The following is a 21,642-nucleotide window of genomic DNA, read 5'->3' on the forward strand; positions in this document are numbered from 1 at the left end:
ATTTGATACTCAAACTTGTAAAGATTATAAATATTTGGGGACAATTGTTTTCTTTCGTTGTTATCAGGATGAAAATGAATGCATTTAGAGTCTGTCTAGCTAAATTTGTAACATTCTGATTGTCAAAAGAGTTTCGCCATTATTACTCTATTATTCTTGTTTGTTATTTTTTTGAAAGCTATAACAGCTTTCATTCAATTCATCTTGAAGGTTTCAGCTTCGATGTATTGCTATTACCAAATTTTCCCAAAAATCTCTCATTTATTCTTCAATTTTGTCAAATTCAATTTTGGGTAGTTTTGTAAAAAAAAACACCTAAAGAAGCGCTAAGTTGGGGCGTAACCGAACCTTTTATACTCTTGCAACTTGCAGGAATCAAAGCAGGGAAAGAACCTTTAGGTATTGGCAATATTAAAATACCAATTTAATTTATATTGAGTGCCAAACCATTAATATAATATTATAACTTAAAAAAAACGTGATCGTTTAATTTTCTTAAAATAGCACACATTTTGACCAACCTAAACAGTTTAAAGTTACGTGGAAAGTCGGAAATCCTTATATAGGGTGTATTGGGGCAGAGAAATGAAAGGGCTGATTGCATAAGTTTTTCACATTATTCAGGTATTCTCGTACTTGGGAACTTAATTTCGAGCAATTTTATAAATATAGTTTTTTATATATAGGTTAAAAAGTTAAAAAAAAAGTAAGGACGAGTTCGCAGATAAGCGAAATGGGACCACTGCCACACCCACAAAAAAAAACCATTGTCCATTGTTCCCATTTCGCTTATCTTCGAACTCGTCCTTACTTTTTTTCTAAGGGTACAAAGTTTCATAACAATATCTACAAATTTTAGTCAAGTACAGCTTGCATAGACAGACGGACGGACAGAATGACATCCTTGTTTCAACGCGTCTCGTCATACTGATCATTTATATACACATAACCCTACACCTAACTCGATTAATTTAAGGTGACACAAGCAACCTTACGATAAGGTCTGAAAAATTTATTTTGTTTATAATTCGAACGCGTTGTTGTCTTATCCAAATAAATGAAACAAACAAAATATTTCTGAAAAAGGCGTGAGCGTGAAAGAGTTAAAGTAATGTTGAGAATATTTGATTCTAAGCTATTATTATATTATATTATATGCTAAAGTACAGCTTAAAGATATGTGCTTAAAGATTAAAGTGACCCACATGCAAAAAAGGAGTCGAATAATATTTTACTAACACCAAACACAAGCACTTAAATGCATTCGGCTCGGTCCCAAAATATTTGTACAAGTCTATGTCCACGCAAATGAGTACATTTTCGGTTCGCTGGAATTGTCAATATTAATTTTTAGACATATATAATGTTAAATGGGTAAATATATGGGAATACACATAGTTTTATATACATAAATGTACATACGTACACATCAATTGATGGCTTCTGCCTAAGCCACTTCGTAAATGCTCCCATGCTTTATTTTTTCCTCACTCAATCACTCACGCACCAACTCACGTTTTAACAGTTTTTCTCATCTACTGTGTGTATTTGCATTTCAGATTCACAAGAGATCGATAATATGGATTACGTCATGTCGGAACATATTGCTTCGCTGGCGCATACGACAGACGACGGCGCAACGAGTGTGAGCGCGAGTGCCGCACCGAGACTCACAGCATACACAAATAGTAATAAAAATCATAGTAATAATAGCAACAACAACAACATAAATATCAACAGCAACAATAGCAGTAGTAGTAATAATCAAACACAGGACGATTTAAGGTCCTTATCGTTGTTAAGCGTAAGCGACCATAATATGGAAATATCGGCCATGGCACAGGAAATGGCGGTGGATGCGTCCTTGACATCTTCCAGTTCAGCCTCAGCAGCAGCACCATCATCATCAGCATCATCATCATCGTCATTGTTTTCGGAGTCCGCGTCACTAACGGCGGCTGATCGAACTGCCAGCGATGCAAGTGGTGCCGGTGAAAGCACAAATACCATTAACAACAATAATAACATGCAACATCTTGGTACCCAGCGCATTGCATTGAAAACGACGGCGAAAACAAAAACAACGCTAGCCACCGAGCATCAGCAAAATGCGGCCAAGTTACAGGCGATTACAACAGCCGCCACCGGTGGCGCGTCCGGGCGTCAGCGCGGCGCAGCGAAAAAGGTGGAGAGCAAATATGTTCTGCCCAAACCGCAGAAGACCGATGCGCCAATGCTTAACTACATTTTCGATACATTTTCGACGGCGAACAAGCATCATCATCACGATCAGAGGTAAGTGCCTAAGTGCATATAAGCGCCTGAAAATATGCTTGTGCACGAGTCATTGGCAAAGCAATCGCATCTGCATTTGCTCTGATGGGCAGGGGCCGAGCGGTGTTTGGTGACGTAGCGGTAATGTGTATGCGGTGCACTTAGCGCAGCAGTTTGTGTTGGACAAAAGTGGTTACTCATGTGGTTGACTGCGGCAACGCCGCTGCGCCATTCCAGCCAACGCTGACGGTCGCGGCGCCTCTGGCACTTTGACTGCGCGCCACATGCACTGCCTCAAGGTGCAATGTAGCAGCTGCCAGGCAGTTGTAATTCAAACTTTGTACTTTTGTAAACCACCATTTGCTTGCATGTATGTGTGTGTGTTCGCAAATGTATTATGTTACAAGTGTATATGGTATACATATATTCAAGAGCACTCTTGCTTAACTGCATTCGCATGAGTACTCACACACACACAACCACACACACACACTACCATACAGCACATTGATGCTTAAAAATACAGGCAAATGCATATATTCATTCACATTGAAATGTTTCCTGTAAATGGAAATCTGTTTGTATATTTCGATTTGTGTCACGGCTAAATGATGCAGACTAACACACATTCACACACCGGCACTCAAGTTTTGAATGAATGAATGCGTGTAAATTCAGCAGCCCTGTAGGAAATGGGCATCCTACGATGCTTCAAAATTTTAACTTTTTACTTTTCACACATTTGTGTTAAACAAATATATGTTTTCGCCCTTTAGTACCATTTAAATTTATTTTATCATGCGGGCGTTTTATCGTTCTCTTTTTTTTTATGTTTTCATCCAGTATTTAATATTTTCCTTTGGGTTATTTCTATAATATTTTTTCTATAATCCCTGCTTGCAATTCCTGCTTTCCTAATTCTGTTCGAAATGGTTCGAGTCCAAGAATTTTTATTTTAGACCGTCGTGAAAACATTTCTTCATTTATGTTTGAATATAATGACTGTATGCTATGAAAAAACTTTTCATACATTTCCGTTTTTCTATTACCGTAGCGATCATTCGACTAATAATTTCCAAAAATATTTGACTCCTAGGAGCTATGAAGAACTATTGAGGGATTTGGCTCTTATCGGAAAAATCAAACTTTCAGCATTTCCTCTCATCATATTTTAGGGCTCAATCATTTCGAGCATGGCACCAATATTTGTGGCAAAATACTTGATTTCAAGGGATTCGTCGGCTAATGAATAGATAACAATAGAAGCAGAGAATATATACGGTTCTTGATAAAACCTCAATAAGTAAGATTTTTACTATTAATTCCATTCGCCATCTAGCAGGAAAAAAATCAGGAATATTTAGCTTCTTATTAGCAACATAAAATTTCGAATTGGAGCAACATCAGTCGAAAGAATGGAGTTTAGAAATATTTCGATCTCAGCGACCTCTACTTGGAATTGTAAATACTATGGGTGCGTTCGAGATAACAATCACGACAGCAGTGTTGCAAATTTGTCAAAGTATCACATTCTGCGTGAATTTTTGGCAACACTTGCAACAGTATCACGTTCTGCTGTCATTTTTTGCACGCAATTTAGGCAAATAATCGGCAACACTAAATTTTTGTCTGCACATTAGCAGAGTATCAGCAAATATGCAACACGTTAGTTGTACTGCTGCAATTATTACTTAGCTCGAACGCACCCTACATTAGTACTTAAATATCACTTGCAATCTCACCGGAATTGGCATAATGGTTACGGAATGTATAAAATCTCACCTGGACCATCAGGACCATCTTGGACTACGCGGAATTTTTATGTGACAGTAAAATCGACACATTTCTTCTGAGAAAGTCAATATGAAGCCGTGTTTAAAACAATAGTAAAGAGTAAAAGCATTGGGTCTTTGTTTTCAGACTAGGAGAAAGTTGAAACCCGTTTTGAAAATTTGGCTTCCTCCTTTGAGCTCTCCTAATGTATTTTGTTTACCATTGTCGTTCGCTAACACTCTATACTTGAGCGTGTTCTTTATAATCTCTATTAAGATGGTATTTCCAGTTGGCGTACTATTAATCGTGCATAAACAGATTTCTATCGATTGTTGGTTTGTGCGCTCGCACTTGTATATATATATTTACATATGTAACTATGTATTTTTACGTGCACTTAAGCAAATCCAATGAGTTACAGCACGCGACCGAAAAGGCGGGGAACGATTTGAACTCGTCAGCTGTGTTGTGGTGTACATATATAATATTGTGCACGTGTACCAACTGTGATGCACATACAAATGAATGTGTGTATGTATGTGTGTGTGTATGCGCATTGCAATGCGGTTTGTAATTGAAAATAAATATACAAAAGAAAAGTTGCAAAAGCATCGTTTGAAATTCTTGTTAAATCCAGTCAAGTGAAAATAAAAAAGTTTTTGTTTTAGGGAAATCCTTGCGTTTGTTTGTATGTGTTTTGGAAATATTCAAATTAGATGAGCTTTATCTCTTGTTTAATTTTCGCTAATAAGATTGAGACGGAGTTCTGCAGGAATCATGGAACTGCTTTAAATACACTCCGGTATTTATTTAGTTATGATCCGCTGTAAATGTATTATGCCAAGAGAAGCGTATTATGTATTAAGAAGAAGAAGAAAACGTCTAACTCTCCCTCAGCTTTTAACAGTATAGCTGAGTCTTGGACCAGAGGCAAGTGCGATTCTCAATGATTCGATAATAAAAGCAAGAACGCTAAGAAGAGTTTCCGTCTACCTTTGTCAACTTTACACAAGGTCTTTCTAGACCATATCTATCTATAAGTTCAGAAGTTCCCTTGAACTCCGAATGTACATCTACTACCTACATACGTTGGTTAGTTCGAATTATAACACGTCAGACTATCTTTCGGTTTATTAGCGCCGAAAACCATATATCTTATATTCCTTATGAAAGACTTAACTGCTTGTGCTTCATCTCTTCTTCTCCTCGGAATTTTGTGATTCGAACATAAAAGTTGGTAAAGTGATTGAAAAAACTTTAGATTACACAAAACTATACAAAATGCTCTGAGGAAATTTAATTATTTTTCCAGTAACCCTAAAATAAAACTGACATTGTTTTTGTAAAACTTAGAAGATGTTTACCCAATTTTACACAAATTTTTGAAGGAACCAACAAGCCAAAAGGCCAACGAGACAATAAAGCAAATACAACACCACACCAACAAAACTTTGACAGTAGCTGTTAAAGAGCCTGGAAGACAGCCAAATAATGAATTATTTATCACCCCTACAAGAAAAAATGCATGAGGGTCATTTTATTTTTCGCTGCGTTGGGTACTTGTATAAATGCCACGAAATTGTGTGCGTAATGTAAATCCGTCACGCAGACAAAACATGCCATCATGGTGAGAGCTCAACTGATTTCGGCCAATTTTTTGGGGTTCGCTGTACCTGGTTGGTTAAAAATAGAAAGAGAGTAGAAAGTTGCTAAGTTTATGATAATTTTAAGTTGAAAAATATATAAGATAAGAAATTGTTTTACAAGGAGTATTAACGAACAAATAACTACTTTAAATATAAAAAAAGTTATATTACTTTTACGTTTCTTTTTGAAGCTGGTTCTACACTGCTCTAAAAATTTAGCGCAAAAGTATAATGAATCAGAAGTTATTTAACTCATTTTGTCTAATTTTATACAACGACTGAACCGAAAATAACTAGTTATTCAAAAGTTTCAAATCAACTGTTTAATAATTACGCTACTGTAGCCACTTCTAATATGACTTTTTATTTTTAGAAAATGAACAATGAAGTCTTGTTTTACAATTAATCTTTAAACAGCTAATTTCCCTACAGAACGCATCTCAACAAAAAGAACAAACGCACACACACACACACACATTTGCTATGTATATTTGCATGCATTTAGGTATTCTTTTCTTTACATTTTGTGGCGAATTCTCTTTTACGCTCCACTTTCTGTTTGTCTTTTAAATATGTGGATATATGTATGTAGGTCATTTTGGCAAATAATTTGCAGGGAAATTGTTTGGTTGCGCGCCAAAGTTCGTTAGCCGGCGATTTGCTTGTATGTTTTGCGGTCGTTCATACCTTCCTGTCCTGCCACGCTGTGTTGCGTATGAGTATTTGCCAAAAATGCTCAACACCACAGCTACACATGACCGCAGCTCGCGTCTTGAGGATATGAAATTAGGCGGTCGCAGAGCGCAAATGTTTGGAAAGCGAACGTTAGCGGGAGAGAGAGTGAGGAAGCGAGATTAGAGCAAGCAGCAGAATACGCAGAGGCAAGTGCCACAACAAATGTGTTGGCATGTTTTTTATGGTGTTTGCCGCTTTGAATATTTACGCTTTTCCAACATTTACTTTTTTCCTGGTTCTTCGCTTTTATTTCAAAGAGATTTACATTTAACGCCAAAAACTGCAATTAGCTAGCTTAAAAGTTGGCACTTGTAATAAACAATTTTTTGTTCGCTCATATTTGGGAATTTTTAATGGAAGTTGAGAGTGAGTGAGTGTGTGTGTGTGTGAATTAGTTTTATAGTTTGCTAGCGCCCCTTTTAGGCGAAATTTGCCAACTATGAGCACAAAAGCAAAACAAAAACAATGCAAATAAACTAAATAGTAATTACAGTAAAATTAAAATGGGAATCTGTAAAAAGCCGCATGTCGAATTTTCTAAACTCCTGCCATGTGTTGCTGGCAGCTGCACAAAAATGTTTAACCAATTTACGGTCGAAAATTATGTTCGAAATATCCCGCTGTGTGTGTTTTCCTCAACATTTGGCTTAAAAGTTAATTAAAATTGAAGTCTCAACAACGAATGCCACGCCTGCCGCCCGCCTTGCCCATTGTTGTTGGCTTTGTGCTGCCACACATTTAAACACACACACACGCTCATAATTCACTGCCAGATTAGGCTTCAGTCCAATGAATAATTCACAAATTATTAATGAAAATTCATTACTTGGCATTTATGAGACTATCTATCAGGCGTATTATTTAATTTATAGCCCACTGAATATGCTGGATTTTGCTTAAACTCGGCCAAATGCCTGTGACCTGAACGTAGTGGCTTTGATTGCAAGATTTGTATGCAATATTAAGTCGCAAAGTTTAGAGGCAGCGAGGGAGTAAATTTGAAAGCTTCCTTTAGTGCCCAGAAATAAAACTATTTATTATGAGCTAAAAATAGAGTGATTTTTCAAAGCTGAGTTTTGGATAATGGAAAACTATTAATTAATGCACAAACATGAGTAATATTATTAGCGTATATATATACACTTAAATATTTTTAACTTCGAAATAACTTTTACTTTGGTTGCCACTTTCGCAAGTTGTTGTTAATGATTAACAATCATTTCAAAAACAATGGAACACGTTAACTTTGGTTGCATCGATGCTATAATACCCTTCACATATACTTAAACTTTGATTTGAAAGCTTGATTTTGATCGGTCAGTTTGTATGGCAGCTATATGGTATAGTGGTCCGATCTAAACAATATATTCGAAAATTGTAGCGTTGCCTTAGAAAATATTATGAGCCAAATTTGGTGAAAATATTTTGTCAAATAAACAAGATTTCCATACAAAAACTTGATTTGATCGATCAGTTTTTTTGACAGCTATATGCTATAGTGGTCCGATGTCGGCGGTTCCGTCAAATGAGCAGCTTTAACAGGAGGAAAAGAGCTGTGAGAATTTCAGAACGATAACTAAAAAACTGTGGACTAGTTCGCGTACATACAGATCAGACAGACAGACAGACATGTCTGACTCAGCTCGTAGCCATGTATATACAAGTATTTTATAGGGTCTACGAAGTTTCCTTTTGTCGGCCAAATGGCCGTCACAACTCCGTTTACGCCAATTTTTAATAAGCAGCACTTCGTCTGAAATTTCGGGTTTAGTGCACTGAATGTTGTCTTCGAGCTGCTCGAGCGTTGTTGGTTAATTTACGTAAACCTTTAATTTAATATACCTGCAGAGAAAATTATTTAGGGGCATTCAATCGCATCATCTTGTCGGCCATTTTACTGGGCCATTTCTAGAAATTAATGCGTCGCTAAACTCTACGCGCAATGTGTCCATATTTAAACGTGAAAAATAGGCTGACGCACCATTTTGTTGGAAATAGAGATCGTCCGCATCGATTTCATCAAATTTCTGTAAAAAAAAAAGTCAGTCAACATCGTGTTGTCCCGCTGCCTCCTCCGCTCAAAACAGTACACTTTGGTCGATGAATTTGCGTTCCGTGAACTACACGAAGATTTGACCTCCCTCAATAGCGACAATTTTGTTCATTGGGGAAGCCATTAGCTCTTATAGTAGCCACCGGAGAACATGATTAGCGTAATAATCTTGGACAATTTCCAAGCATTATACCGAGTGAAACGTGACATGATGAAATAGCAAACCTTGCTGAACACCGACCAAATTCGCTGTAAACAAAAATGATCTCCGTGAGCTGCCAAAATCACGCTTTCCCTTTTAGTAGACGCTTTATGTGGTACATAAAAAAAGTTTTAAAAACTTCTTGATCTCTAATAATTGAACAATTAGGAAAATCGCAGCAATTTAACTTCTCAGCACTATGATGTAATTAACTAATTGCCCAATTAATTTTTAATTTAAAAAATAATAATAATGTAAAATATCCATGCATTCCTGTTGAGTAAGAGTCAGGAAGCCCTCTTTTTAATGAGAAAACCAAAGGCCATGAAAAAGAGAGTGATGAGTTTTGTCTAAGTAAGGAGATAAACCCGAGTAATACTACATAATTTCATGTTACAAAAAGTTACCTTGAAATATTTTTTATTTTATCATGCGCCCAAATATAAGCAACATTTAACGATTATTTTGAAATGTTTATAGAAGCGTGCTGAGCCCAACAAGAAACACAAGCAGCAGACATAATTTTAATTCGTTTTAAAGAATTTTAAAAATTTTTTTTTCTGTTTTTGTTTTATCTATTTTACAAAGTTTTCATAGCATTACTCCCCCAAACGTTTGAAGGTAAGAATCCGCACATATCAACCTCCAGCTTAAAAGTTCATTCGTTTCGCTCGTAATTCTCTGTCACGCTCTGTAAATCCTTTTATCATCGCTGTTTCATTTGTTTGAAGTGTACTTATTTTTGATATCAATTTTTTGGTGGAATTCTCACAAGAGTCACTTTAACTATCACGCTTGCCTTCAACGAATTTTTTGACACAGCATTAAAATTGTGTTAAACTTGCGCTTTTGCTTGCAGCGCCCCTTCGCTCTGCACTTGTGCTGCTAACGAGTGCTAATGTCTGCAATTTGAGTTGCACTCTTCAAGTGTTTGTCCATTTGAGACTTTATGCGAAAGTTCAGCTGCTTATTAGCTGGCGTGAAAAGTTGCCAAAGTGGTAGACATTGTGCCGAGCAGCATTCGTGCAGCGGACTTAAGTCACAACTCGAAATGAGCAAGATAAATACTTAAAAAAAATTAAAAGACAACAAGGAAAACATCCACCAAAAAAGACATAAGATACGAAAGCAAGGCAAAGTTTATTTAAAAAGCGTGTGGAAGAGTTGTAAAAGTTCTGCGGCACAAAGCTTGAAAACATCAAAAAGGAGGAAAGAAAATAAATAACGAATGTAATTTGATTAAAAATTTAATTTTTTTGTGTTAATTTATTAGTTGCTCTTTGCCAACAGACTAAAATAGTCGGTACTTGACTTCCCTGTTAGTTTATATACAGCTTATATTCACTTTTATATACTTGTATGTGGGTAAATATAAAAACTTGTATATTTTGTATATTTCTGTGTTGCGTTGCGTTTACAAATTTTATGAGCGCAAATTAATTACTCCATCAAAAGTTCAGAGTCAAAATATCGAAAACTTTTGAATGAACAGGTAGCACACAGTATTGGATGCATTAGGGTGGAACCACTAAATTCGGTATTTTAAGAGTTTAAATTTATTCTAGTATTTCCTCATACTTGTAGTGTATGTCATTACCTTTTATTAATCCCATGGAGTTCAAGACATATTTAGATGGTTATATAGCCTAGGGAAACTTATTCAAATTAAGTTATTAAAAACTGCATATAGGTATTAGATCTACGTATATATTTTTGCTCTCTTGTTTTTCTAAAGGCACTTAGCGCTCTCAAGTGTTTTATAGATGCCGAATAATCTTTCTAGAAAATATCATTTTAATATATTGTACGCCAATTTTTAAAAAAAGGTGCCTTGCTATATTTTTTTATTCAGGATGGAATTTTTTGTAGTAATGGAAAATGAAACTTCTCCTTAGATCCTAGAAGCTCTGTTTAAACCACAAAACATGTTCAGGTCTAAAGAAAAGTAAATTTAAGTTTTTTCTACCAACCGAAATTGAATATCCCTAATGCGTGCGCATTTAACGCAATTGCTGCAGCTCAAATGACGGCGAAATTTTCGTTTCCTAAATATGGTTACACACCACTTTCATGAACAATGCATCTAACTACCAGTTTATTAAGCGATCAAAAGTTTTTCCCTAAAATTGATACTAGTTCGTTTGTGTGCGCATAGTTTTCGTTCTTTTTCTGCTGGTTTATTAAGTATGCATTATGAAATATTTTCCATATTTTCCAAATTTGACATTGTCGAAATATTTCGCTATTGAAGTTATCCTCATAAATTTATTAGACTCCTTTTGTAAATTGCTCTTTTGTGGTCGGTTGACAAATAAAGCTTGTAAAACTTTTATCACTTCACCATTGTTAAACGCCCGCACACCCACACTCACACACATATACGCGTCTGCTAGTCATACATAACGGTAGAGCTTTGTTAGCAGTGCATCAAAAGTGGCATGTGTGTGTGTGCGTTGTGAAAAGGTAGCAACCACATTTAATGCATTTTGAATTACTGTGAATTACTTCACGCTCCCACACGAGCGGTTAGGTCCTAAATGCAACTTAAGTGGTGTGTGCACTAAAGTTTGGTGCTTGTAATTTATGCTACATTCGTATGTGGGTGGGTGTGTTTGTTCATGTGTGATAGCTATATAGTGGTTGAAAAGTAGTTTCAAAAAAATTGCGCTGGCAATAAATGCTGTTAAGAGTGTGGATAAAAGTTGCAAGGTTTCAATAAAGAATTCCTTTAAACTTGAGCTTTATGAATTGTTGTTAGAATTTTTTTTATATTTCGTTAAAAATGTGTATAGCACTCGTTAACTTAAAAATAAAACAACTGAGAAAGAATTAGACCTTGAAGTAGTAAGAATGCTGAACCTATTTGTGTAGTTTATTATAAATATAACAATTCTGTCATATGTTCTAAACAATACTCAAAAACATCATCTCAAAATGCTTTTAAAAATCATTACGCTAAATTATTTATGATTTAAGTAAACTTCGGCAATAATACTTTTCAATGTGAGAATACCGACCAAAATTATTCATTCACTCATTGTACCTCAATTCTCGCATAACTCGCATATTACTCACACGCCGTGTTGCGCATTTGTACAAATTGTTAAATGGTTTCAAAAATAACTATAGACCAAATGTATATAATTATAATAAATTATAAAAAAAAATTGAATCATAGAAATAAAATTCACTATTCAAATTTTACAAATGAATTTTTTAAGAGCCAAAATTTTAACTTAACGCATTTTCATCACAATAAAAAAAATGATGTCTAAATATTGTGATTATTTAGGTGAAGTACTTCAATAACTGAAAAACTTATATTTTTATGATACGTTGTTAAAATTTCAAACAAACAATATCTAATATTTTAACGAAAGTTTAGCTTTTTAAACAATTTTTAGCTGCATTTTTTAACGAAACATAAAAACAACACAAGAAAAAAAGTCAACTTCTACTACACCGAAGCTATGATACCCTTCACAGATGCATTTTTTACAGCATAAAAGGGTATAAAAAGAATTCTATCTTGATTCTGATAGCTCAGTTTGTATGGCAGCTATATGCAATAGCGGTCAGATCTAATCAATTTGTTCGGAGATTTTAGCGCTGAGTTAGATCATGTATTAGGTAAGTTTCGTGAATATATCTCATCAAATTAAAAAGTTTACACAATGACTTGAGTTTGAGCGCTAAGTTTGTATGACAGCTATATACTAGAGTTGTACGATATCAGCAGGTCCGAGAAATGAGCAGACTCTTGAAGATAATAAATATTTAAATTTTCTGATTGATATCTAAAAACTTGAGGAAGTAGTTTACGTATATACAGACAGACATGGCTAAATCGACTCACCTCGTAACGCTGATCATTCATGCACATACTTTATAGGGTCTCCGATTATTCTTTTTGGGTGTAACAAACTTTGTGGCAAACTTGATATATTCCTTTGTTTGATTGTATTATGTATATATTTTTTTATTAAACAAAATTTATCTTGAAAGTAAGCATAACTTGTACACTATAAATAAAAAGCGTTGGAACTAGTAATTTAATGGAAAAAATAGAATTTGTAGCCACATGAAAATATATTTTATCAATAAAAAATTCTTGTATCAGTGCAATAAAAAACCGTAACCATAGTTTTTTAAGGGCTAAATCAAAGTCTGTGCTTGTAATGGTGATTGTGGTTTCCAAAACATAAAAAATACAAAAAATTTAGTAGTAATAACGTAGTAGTATATCGCAAGCTGTCACTGTAATTTAACAAATCAAATATAATTTTGGACAAAAGCGACTAATTGTAGAGAGATTTGATAACCTAGAATTCCAAAAGTACCTTTTATTAATCTTTCATTAAATTATACATTTTAAAATCTGGTTTGTTTTTTGTTTTCTATTTTAAATCTAAATCAGTAAACCGTTTAATAATAAACTGTTAATTTAGAGGTGCGCGCACTTAACTAATTCAACTATGCTACCTAAATATTATATTAAGTAAAATATTTTAACCGAATAAAAAATTGGATTCCACTTGTTGATAAAAAATGCTCTACAAAAGTCTATACATATGTATATATCTATATATATTTATTGTATATATAGTATATATTTATGCACAAGCAGTTGTGTTCAAAAATAATATATAAATATGTATATATATAATACAAAAATTGTTGAAACAATAGATGCGTTGGCGCGTAAATAAGCTCAGCCGCAGTTTGGTGTTTTAATTGAATATTAAAACGCAAAGTGAAATTGTCGCACATTCCCAAAATAAAAAACCTGCGCTACTATAAGTGTAGTTAAATTTAAAGTAATCGTTCACAATAAAATTTATTTCCATGCACTCAATTGGTGGCACAGCGAACTCAATTAAAATCATTTCAGAGCGTGCGAAGCCATAAACTTGTAAAGAATTGCCACATTCACACCAACATACACACGCACACACACACATGTATCTGCTGAATTTTTAAATGAGTTAATTTCAAACTTTTGTTGCGATTAAACGAATTGGCATAAAAATATTGTGCTTGCGTCGAACGCAGTTGCTCAGTGATTACTTTATTTCAGCTGCAGAAGTAGGTCACTCATACGCCCCTGCGCACCAATTGTGCTGGGTGCATCTGCCGCTATACAAGCTCTTTAATTTGATTTCTATATGTGTGAGCGGGTATGTGGAGAGAGTGTGCGTGACTTGTTTTGTAACGAAAGGTTTGTTCTTTAAATGCACATGACATCAAAAGAATTGTGTAACAGCTGTAATACACTTGTTTTATCCATCGGCAACTGGGATGAGGTTACGTATACGCCATGCTGTGCCACAAGTGGACTAAGAAACTTATTCAAAAATTCAGTTTAATAGTAAATGACTAGCAAATGCTGGAAAGAACTAGAAAACGCTTGTGGTGACTTCAAAATGGCCAAAGGCTATCCTGTCTCTATGATTCTTATATACTTATGCGCAGTGAAACTTGTCACATAAAATGGTAAATTTACTGAATTACTTTACTTTCTCTTTAATACAGGAGTGTTAGAAAAAGAAAAGTTAGAATTGAAATTTTAGGAATGCTTACCATTCGAGATAATTACTTTTTTTTGTTGTTTATTTATGCTATTGGTGAAAATACTACAGAAGTTTAATTAACGAACTGAACACATGTAAAGTAAAGTACACATCCGAATCATTAACATTATCGACCCTCATTAAGTCTTAAGTTAAATTTAGAGTGAAAGGGCTAATGCCTTAAACTAGCTTGTGAATATTTTAAGAATTTGAAATAAAATATGGCGGGAAATATTTATCATCTTATCAAAATTGACCCGGACTGACCAACTAAATACATTTTCACGTATTATTACAAATCTTTATTATCGCCTTCAAAAAATTTTCCTGAGCGAATACAAGCATGCCAATGGTTAATCCAATTTTCCATACACTTGAAACAAGCCTCGGTTGGGATGGCCTTCAGTGCCTTCAACGAGATTTGTTTGTTTCGGCTTCGGTTCAGCGATATTCGCTAGATTGTTGGAGAGTTAGGTTAGGTTAGGAGGTCGATCCCAAGAAAGAGCTCACTTGGAGTGCTTAAAACGCCGGTCTGTTGTGCTACCCAAAATCTCCTATAAGCTGGATCAAAAGACCCTTACATGTCGACAAAACGGTTTGTGCCTAAAACAAATTTGTTAAGACGGCCAATATCCATTGTTGGAGATTTGCTTTGTATTTAAAAGAGGAGGGATAACCATTAAGAATTGTATTAATGGTTTCTGACAGCTGAAGATTTTATTGAACATTTTATAAATCATCAGTAACAACTCTTCTCAAAAATATATTATGTAATTTTTACTAAATCTTTATAACCCCTTGAGTGGCAATGACGAATGACGACCGCAAACATTTTCTGTGACAAGTTTTACATTAACTGTTATGATATTTATACATTATCTTGGCTGTCTTTTTATCTCAAATTTTATTTATTTTGAAATAAATTGTATTCTCTTTTTATTCTTTGAAATCAAGTCGTAAGGCAAGGAGTTGATTAAACAAATAAAGCTTTTAAATAGATTATTTTATTATATTTTTTAAATTATTATACACATGACAAACCATCTCCTAAAATTGATTTGAGTTAAAAGTTTTCTAAAGCCTTTTTAGTTAGATACCCATATTTGTCTATATCAATTTATTCTTAGGTAAATCAGCACAGCCAGATACTGCGGGTGGAATGAGTAAAATACACTAGACAGTGTAAAAATTCAGTGCCAGCACTTTTAAGCTGCAGTCAATAATACAATAATATAAAATCATATTATATTTTTATTGGATACCCTTTTCCCTTCCTTTTGGCTTAGCATTCTTAAAAATGCATAAACTTTCATTTTAGTTGGAGCAAAGGTGAAGTTTGGCAATATCACTACGTCACCGAATAAGATTATGCCATATTTGTGAACATTTGTGCTTAATTCACACACACACACTTATACTTACACAGCTGAAATTTAACTCACTCAACTTGCTGTAATAACAAATAATCAACACATTTTATCGTCTCTTTTCATTGTTATTTGCTGTCATTTACCGCAATTGCTGCAAACTCAACAACTCGATTTGCACCTGCCACATGCAACCTGATTGCCACCACCCGTATGAAACTTTTCCAAATCTATGCACGCATGTGTATGTGTGCGCGCAGATATGGACCGCACTTTGAGGACGTGCAGCGCGTGGGACAGCCAACGAATATGACGGTGCAGGCGGGTAGCAGCATACATTTGAATTGCAGAATTTCGCTGCTGCAAGATAAGACTGTAAGTTGTTCAAGTAGAAATAAGTACGAATATAAGTTTCAGAAATATTTGCAAAAAAATATGTAAAATATTCCATAAAATAAAAAATTCGCGGGAAGTTTAAAAATAACGTTTTTTTATGATACTCATAATACTTATACTCGATAGTGAATTTTCGTCTTATATTCGGGATCCCGTAATCCAGAAAATTTATATTTTTCTTTTATTGAGTGCAGAAACTAAAAAATGTGTGTTTTTAGTAGGTAGTTCATTCTTATTGATATTGATAGATACTGCTATTTATGTGAATATACGCTTTTCATTGAGATTAAATTGAATAATAATAAAAAATTTATTAGTCCCGAAATTTCGGGATTCCCCGAAATATTATGCAACGGAATATATAACTTTTTACCTAAGTTCCCCTACTCACAGCTGCTGTATGTCATTAGTGGTGCCATACCTGTAATATACAAAAAACACCAGCAAAAACAACAAAAAAATTGAGCGTTTGCCAAACAGGTAGCACTCAAAGGCTTCTCCTCGTTGCAAGCGCCACATAAATGAATGAAATTCGCTTTTCTCCCCTCCGCTCTTCTGTTAGCGAGCAAAATAATAGCAGGTCTCAAGTGGCAGGCAGTCACAGTGATGGAAGAACGAAAGCGGCAAAGTTTTTCTTGCCACAAATATTTCATTTTTTAATACCCTCTTAACAGTTTCCACACGCTTCAAGTCCCACCAGTCCTATGTTCTAACGGCGCTTGCACAGCATTAACTAGTTGGAAAATGATGCAATGGAAACAAAAACAACATGACAATGCACATATACCGTTGTCGCACAACGAAGCGATTTAAATTTGATTGGGGAAGTAACTATTTCAATTTGAGTGTTCTACAAGCGAAGATATCAACTTAATTCCAGTATTATGATTTTCTGATACACTAACTTCGCTCTATTTAAATTCTGTATGCAGTTGAAGTTTGCTATAACGGTTTTTACTCTTATTTTCTGATAACGAATGTGGCACTCGCCGGTTTGTTATAAATTATCTGTTTTAAATTTGAGTTATAGTAGCAAATTGTGTTACTTTACAACAATGGAGGAGAATTAGAAGACAAAGTGAAGCTCAAGCATTGAAGTGCATTAATATTTTCCTTCTTCGTTTAGATGATATAATATATATTCTTCAATTAGATCTGTTTAAGTGTTGTAAATGATAGTCAGAAAAACTATATATCTATGCATCTTAAAGTTTCTCGTCGCTCGTTTCTTTTGAAAAGTCCAATGACAAGAAACCCTATCGTCAAACATCAATTGTATATATTCTTACACTGATCGAGATGTTTCCGACTATCAGTAACAGAGCACGTCAATTAACTTTGGAAAATTTCTTTATTTTAGAGTCCGACATTTATTTAAGTGGTTTATTGAACCGATTAGAACTTCTTTTCGTCCTATATGTGTAATAAAAAATTTAAAAAATGCTCCTGCTTAGAAGATTCTACTTTAAGGGGCACATCTAGTGTGAAATTAAAAAAAAAGACTTTTTCATATTTCGATAGGTTAAACTTTTTAAAAAATAAAAATAATATACAAAAACTTTAGGTTGATATATCACATAGTTTTTGAGCTAAAGCCTTCTAAGCCGCTCAGTTCAATCCGCTTAATCAGTTAATCTTTAAACGCGTTTTTCCTTAAACTAGGTTTTTCAAATTTGCTTGAGGGATTACTCAGAGACCTTTTTTAACACGCCACCACTTTATCAATTTTTGAATATTTTTCGACCGTACGTTACTGTACGGACAATATCTTCATTCACGGACAATGTGTACATCATTTCATACCTGATATAATATATGTTTTCTTTACAAATTTGCTGTGTATTCTTTAATAAAAAATATGTTAAAAAGTTTAAAACAATTGATACAGTAGTAATGTAACCGTCTGAGCACTTTCCGTATATTGCCTATATAAAACATTTTTTATAAGAGAAAAGCCTGTTCATACATATACTCGTATGTACAAATAGAACGCATAAATAGGTATTATAGCGAAGCATGAACTCTAAGAACCTTGTGGCTTCTTAGAGATCAGGAACAGCTTCTTCTATTTCAAAAAGGAAAATTATATTTGTATTTGCATAGTCGTAAGCATGAGATTCTTCAATTGTGTAATTTCGAGAAGAAAGCATCGCTTGAGCTTACCATTGTCCCTGGGTAAATAAGTCATCCCACAATCTTATGGCCGTCTGCAGCTCTTTGTGTTGCTGCTGCTCATATAATAAGTCATGTCTTGCAACTTCTTAATTATGCATGCGACAAAGCTCTTCATCAAATACAAACACGAAGTAATAAAGAAAGTGCAAATGTATTAGTGAAGTGTAGTTGTAGTAATGAAATGCACTACTCACACATGGCTTTGAGACTTTTACTTAGCATGTCTTTACTACAACAACACTTGACTTTTTTGCAATTTTTTCTAAGCTCTCAACATTTCTGTGGCTGTTAATCTAATTTTATGTCTTTTATGCTTTACTCACTTGCGTAGGTGTCCTGGGTGCGTCGCAATGCACAGGGCGAAAATGCACTCGACCTGCTGACGGTCGGTCTGCACACATACACGGGCGATAAGCGCTATAAAATGGAGTTTCAATATCCCAACAATTGGCGGCTGAAAATCATGAACGTGAAGAAGGACGACGAAGCGATGTACGAGTGTCAGATATCGACGCATCCGCCGCGAGTGATACAAATTAATCTCTTCGTTAATGGTGAGTGCTTATATGGGGGTGTATGTGTGTATGTGTGGGAGATTATGCAACATTGCGACCCAACGCAATCATTAAATGATCATATAATCAGCCGATGATGTGGTTTTAAGTCTTGCATTGCGTTGTGATGAGTAAAATTCCTCAAAAAGCAAATTTCATTACGTGTTGCACATACAGTGGCGGGCATGCAAATGTGTAGGTTTGCCGAGTATAGATTTTTAACGAGAAAAATTTTAACTAGGGTTAACAAAAAGAAAATGTCGAAGTACGAGTAGCAAAAATTACAGGGTAGCCAAAATACAAATTTTATATTCATATAAATGCATGTAGTTGCTTTCTTTATTGATATTTAATGTATGTAATTCTTAAGAGGAAATTGAAAAATTTCTTAAAGTAGTGGGGTAGTAATACAACAACGTAAGCACACAGAAAAAGCTCATTTTTTACTTTAAGAGTTTTGAGAATGATGAAAGTTTTTAACACCCAGCAGGAAATGTCGAAAATTCTACCATGTATGTAGTATGTATATGAATGATCAGCGTGACGAGCTGAGTCGATTTAAGCATATCCGTTCGTCCGTCTGTCCATACATTTGTTCCTCCATCTTTATATACGCTATTTACTTCTTCATTTTTTGTGAAATAAATCTGAATCTTTGCACATCCTATTTCCTCCCTAAAAAGTTGCTCATTTTTCTAATATTTGTCATATCGGATCACTATAACACAGAGCTCAATACAAACTGATTGGCCAAAATCAGGTCCTTGTACGGACAACATTTTCATTTGACTAGATATCTTCACGAAATTTGCCAAAGATTATTGTCAAAATAAATATATTGTTCGGATCGGACAAATTTAGCATTTAATTGCCATACAAATTGAGCGGTCAAAATCAAGGCCAAGATTTTTTTTATACCCTTTTATGCGATAAGAAATGCAGCCGTTATAGCTTCGGGACAGCCGAACTTAAGGTTTCTTTTTTTTGTTTTATGTAATATTTAGAAAAATCTGATATCTTTAAGCATTCTTTTAACATACTAAATATAAAATATTTATAGCCATTAATTTTAATTAAAATAGTGTTTCTACAATATATCAAATGCAGCTTAGAATAAAAACAGAAATCAAACAAAAGAAAACTTTTTTAAAATATTATATTAAAGCGTAATTATAGACAGAATCGCTTTCCGAGAAAACTAAAATGTCAACAAAATTTCAAAATTTAGGGTTACCATGAATTTTTGAATTATTTATATATATCTATTTTGCTTCTGAAATGAATTATTAAAAAAAAAAACAATTTTAAGTACTCATATTTTGATGTCCGCCACTGTAAACACTTTAATTATTTACAAGTGTGGATGTATGTACATATGTTTGAGTTACGATGTGGCAATGTAATCAGTGTGAAGTGTTGAGAGGTGCATGAGTGCATGACATTACAACACAGCATGTCATTAAAACGCTTGGCTTGAGTTCTTTTCATTTCGTCCTGTTGTTGTTGTACGACTGCTACAACTGTTGTTGGGCATGTTGTAAGTGTTTGAGGTGAACTCAAACAAATAAATGGCAACACGCTGATAAATATACGATTTAATGGCATGCGGTTATAAATCACACAGGCTATATATACAGTTATAGTAACATATATACATATAAACACTTAAGTGAATTCCATTTTTACACGCATATACCCATCACAATGCACACGCACACATATCTACAAGCTTGATAAGTGAATTTAAATTTCACAATTGGTGAAATGAAAATGATCTGTAGGGTATATAATTTATTTACACGTACTTAGATGTAAACGTGTAGATGTGTGTGAGATTGTGTATATGTATTATTGAAAACATTGTTTTTGTTGTCTCTTTAACTATTGCGCTTTACCATTTCTTCCGCATCCGCCAATCCCTTAGCACCGAAAGTGATGATTGTTGATGAGTTCGGTGATCCGCTACAGGAAAAATATTACGAAATCGATTCAACATTGCAGCTGTCATGTGTGGTCCGCAATGTCGCCATGGCCACATCGGTCGTGTACTGGAAGCACGGCGTCGACGTGCTCAACTATGATGTGACGCGCGGCGGCATCAGGTATGTATTCACATGCAACACACACATAAATACCCAAACATACAATCAAACACTAACACAAACATACAAACAGCCAATACATGCACACTAACGGTTAAACATTTGTAGTTGTCAGCGTTGTGCATATCCTGCATATACGCTGCGCCACCCGCGCGCTGTCAGTCTGTCTGTCACACGGCCTGGTGTTTCTCTGCCATGTGCAGTGTTGCATTTTTGCGCACATTCCTCATGGGGCGAGCATTGGCGGCGCAACAACATTTTATTATTAAAATTAAAATTTACAAAGCTCGTCTTAATGAGATGAGTTGTATGTGCGCGCCAGTGGAGGGCTGCTGGGGGAAAACTACCAGCGCACACAACCATTTTTTCGTTTTTTCTTCTGTAGCACTTTGTTCTAGCTTTTTGCTGGATTTCAGTTGAAACCGTCATTGTACTTGTAAATCTGTGTGTAGACGCATATATGCATATGCGCATGTATGAGAAATAGCAATGTAAATGTATGTGTGAAAGGCAGAATACATTATTGCTGCGAGCTCTCCTATTTGCATATAAGCACACTCACACACACAAAAGCAAATGTCGTCGTCGTTGCAATTTAATTTTCTCTTAAGTAGAAAGCGAGAATGAAAAGTAAATCAGCTATAAACCGCTTTATGTTAGCAGACAGCAACAAATTAACACTGTGAAATAAGTTATTAAGCAAGAACAAAAGACCGTTACGCAATTTGTGTTTTTATGAAAAGTTGCAACAGTTGCATGAAAGGCACTGCTGGGTATTGTGGCAGTCTCATATGA

General features: G+C 34.7%; 1 protein-coding gene across 1 annotated transcript in view; it reads left to right on the top strand.

Annotated features, from left to right (window-relative positions):
• The window catches only part of dpr20 (defective proboscis extension response 20), a 75,987-nt gene that overhangs the window by 44,988 nt on the left and 9,357 nt on the right, over positions 1-21,642 (top strand). Inside the window, exons 3-6 of the mRNA XM_014239815.3 lie at positions 1,560-2,295; positions 15,881-15,995; positions 18,523-18,745; positions 20,670-20,847. Of these exons, the coding sequence (XP_014095290.3) occupies positions 1,560-2,295; positions 15,881-15,995; positions 18,523-18,745; positions 20,670-20,847 (1,252 nt within the window). The remainder of the gene's footprint in view (positions 1-1,559; positions 2,296-15,880; positions 15,996-18,522; positions 18,746-20,669; positions 20,848-21,642) is intronic.

Source organism: Bactrocera oleae, chromosome 6 (assembly GCF_042242935.1).
Source record: "Bactrocera oleae isolate idBacOlea1 chromosome 6, idBacOlea1, whole genome shotgun sequence".
In the NCBI taxonomy this organism is placed as follows: domain Eukaryota; kingdom Metazoa; phylum Arthropoda; class Insecta; order Diptera; family Tephritidae; genus Bactrocera; species Bactrocera oleae.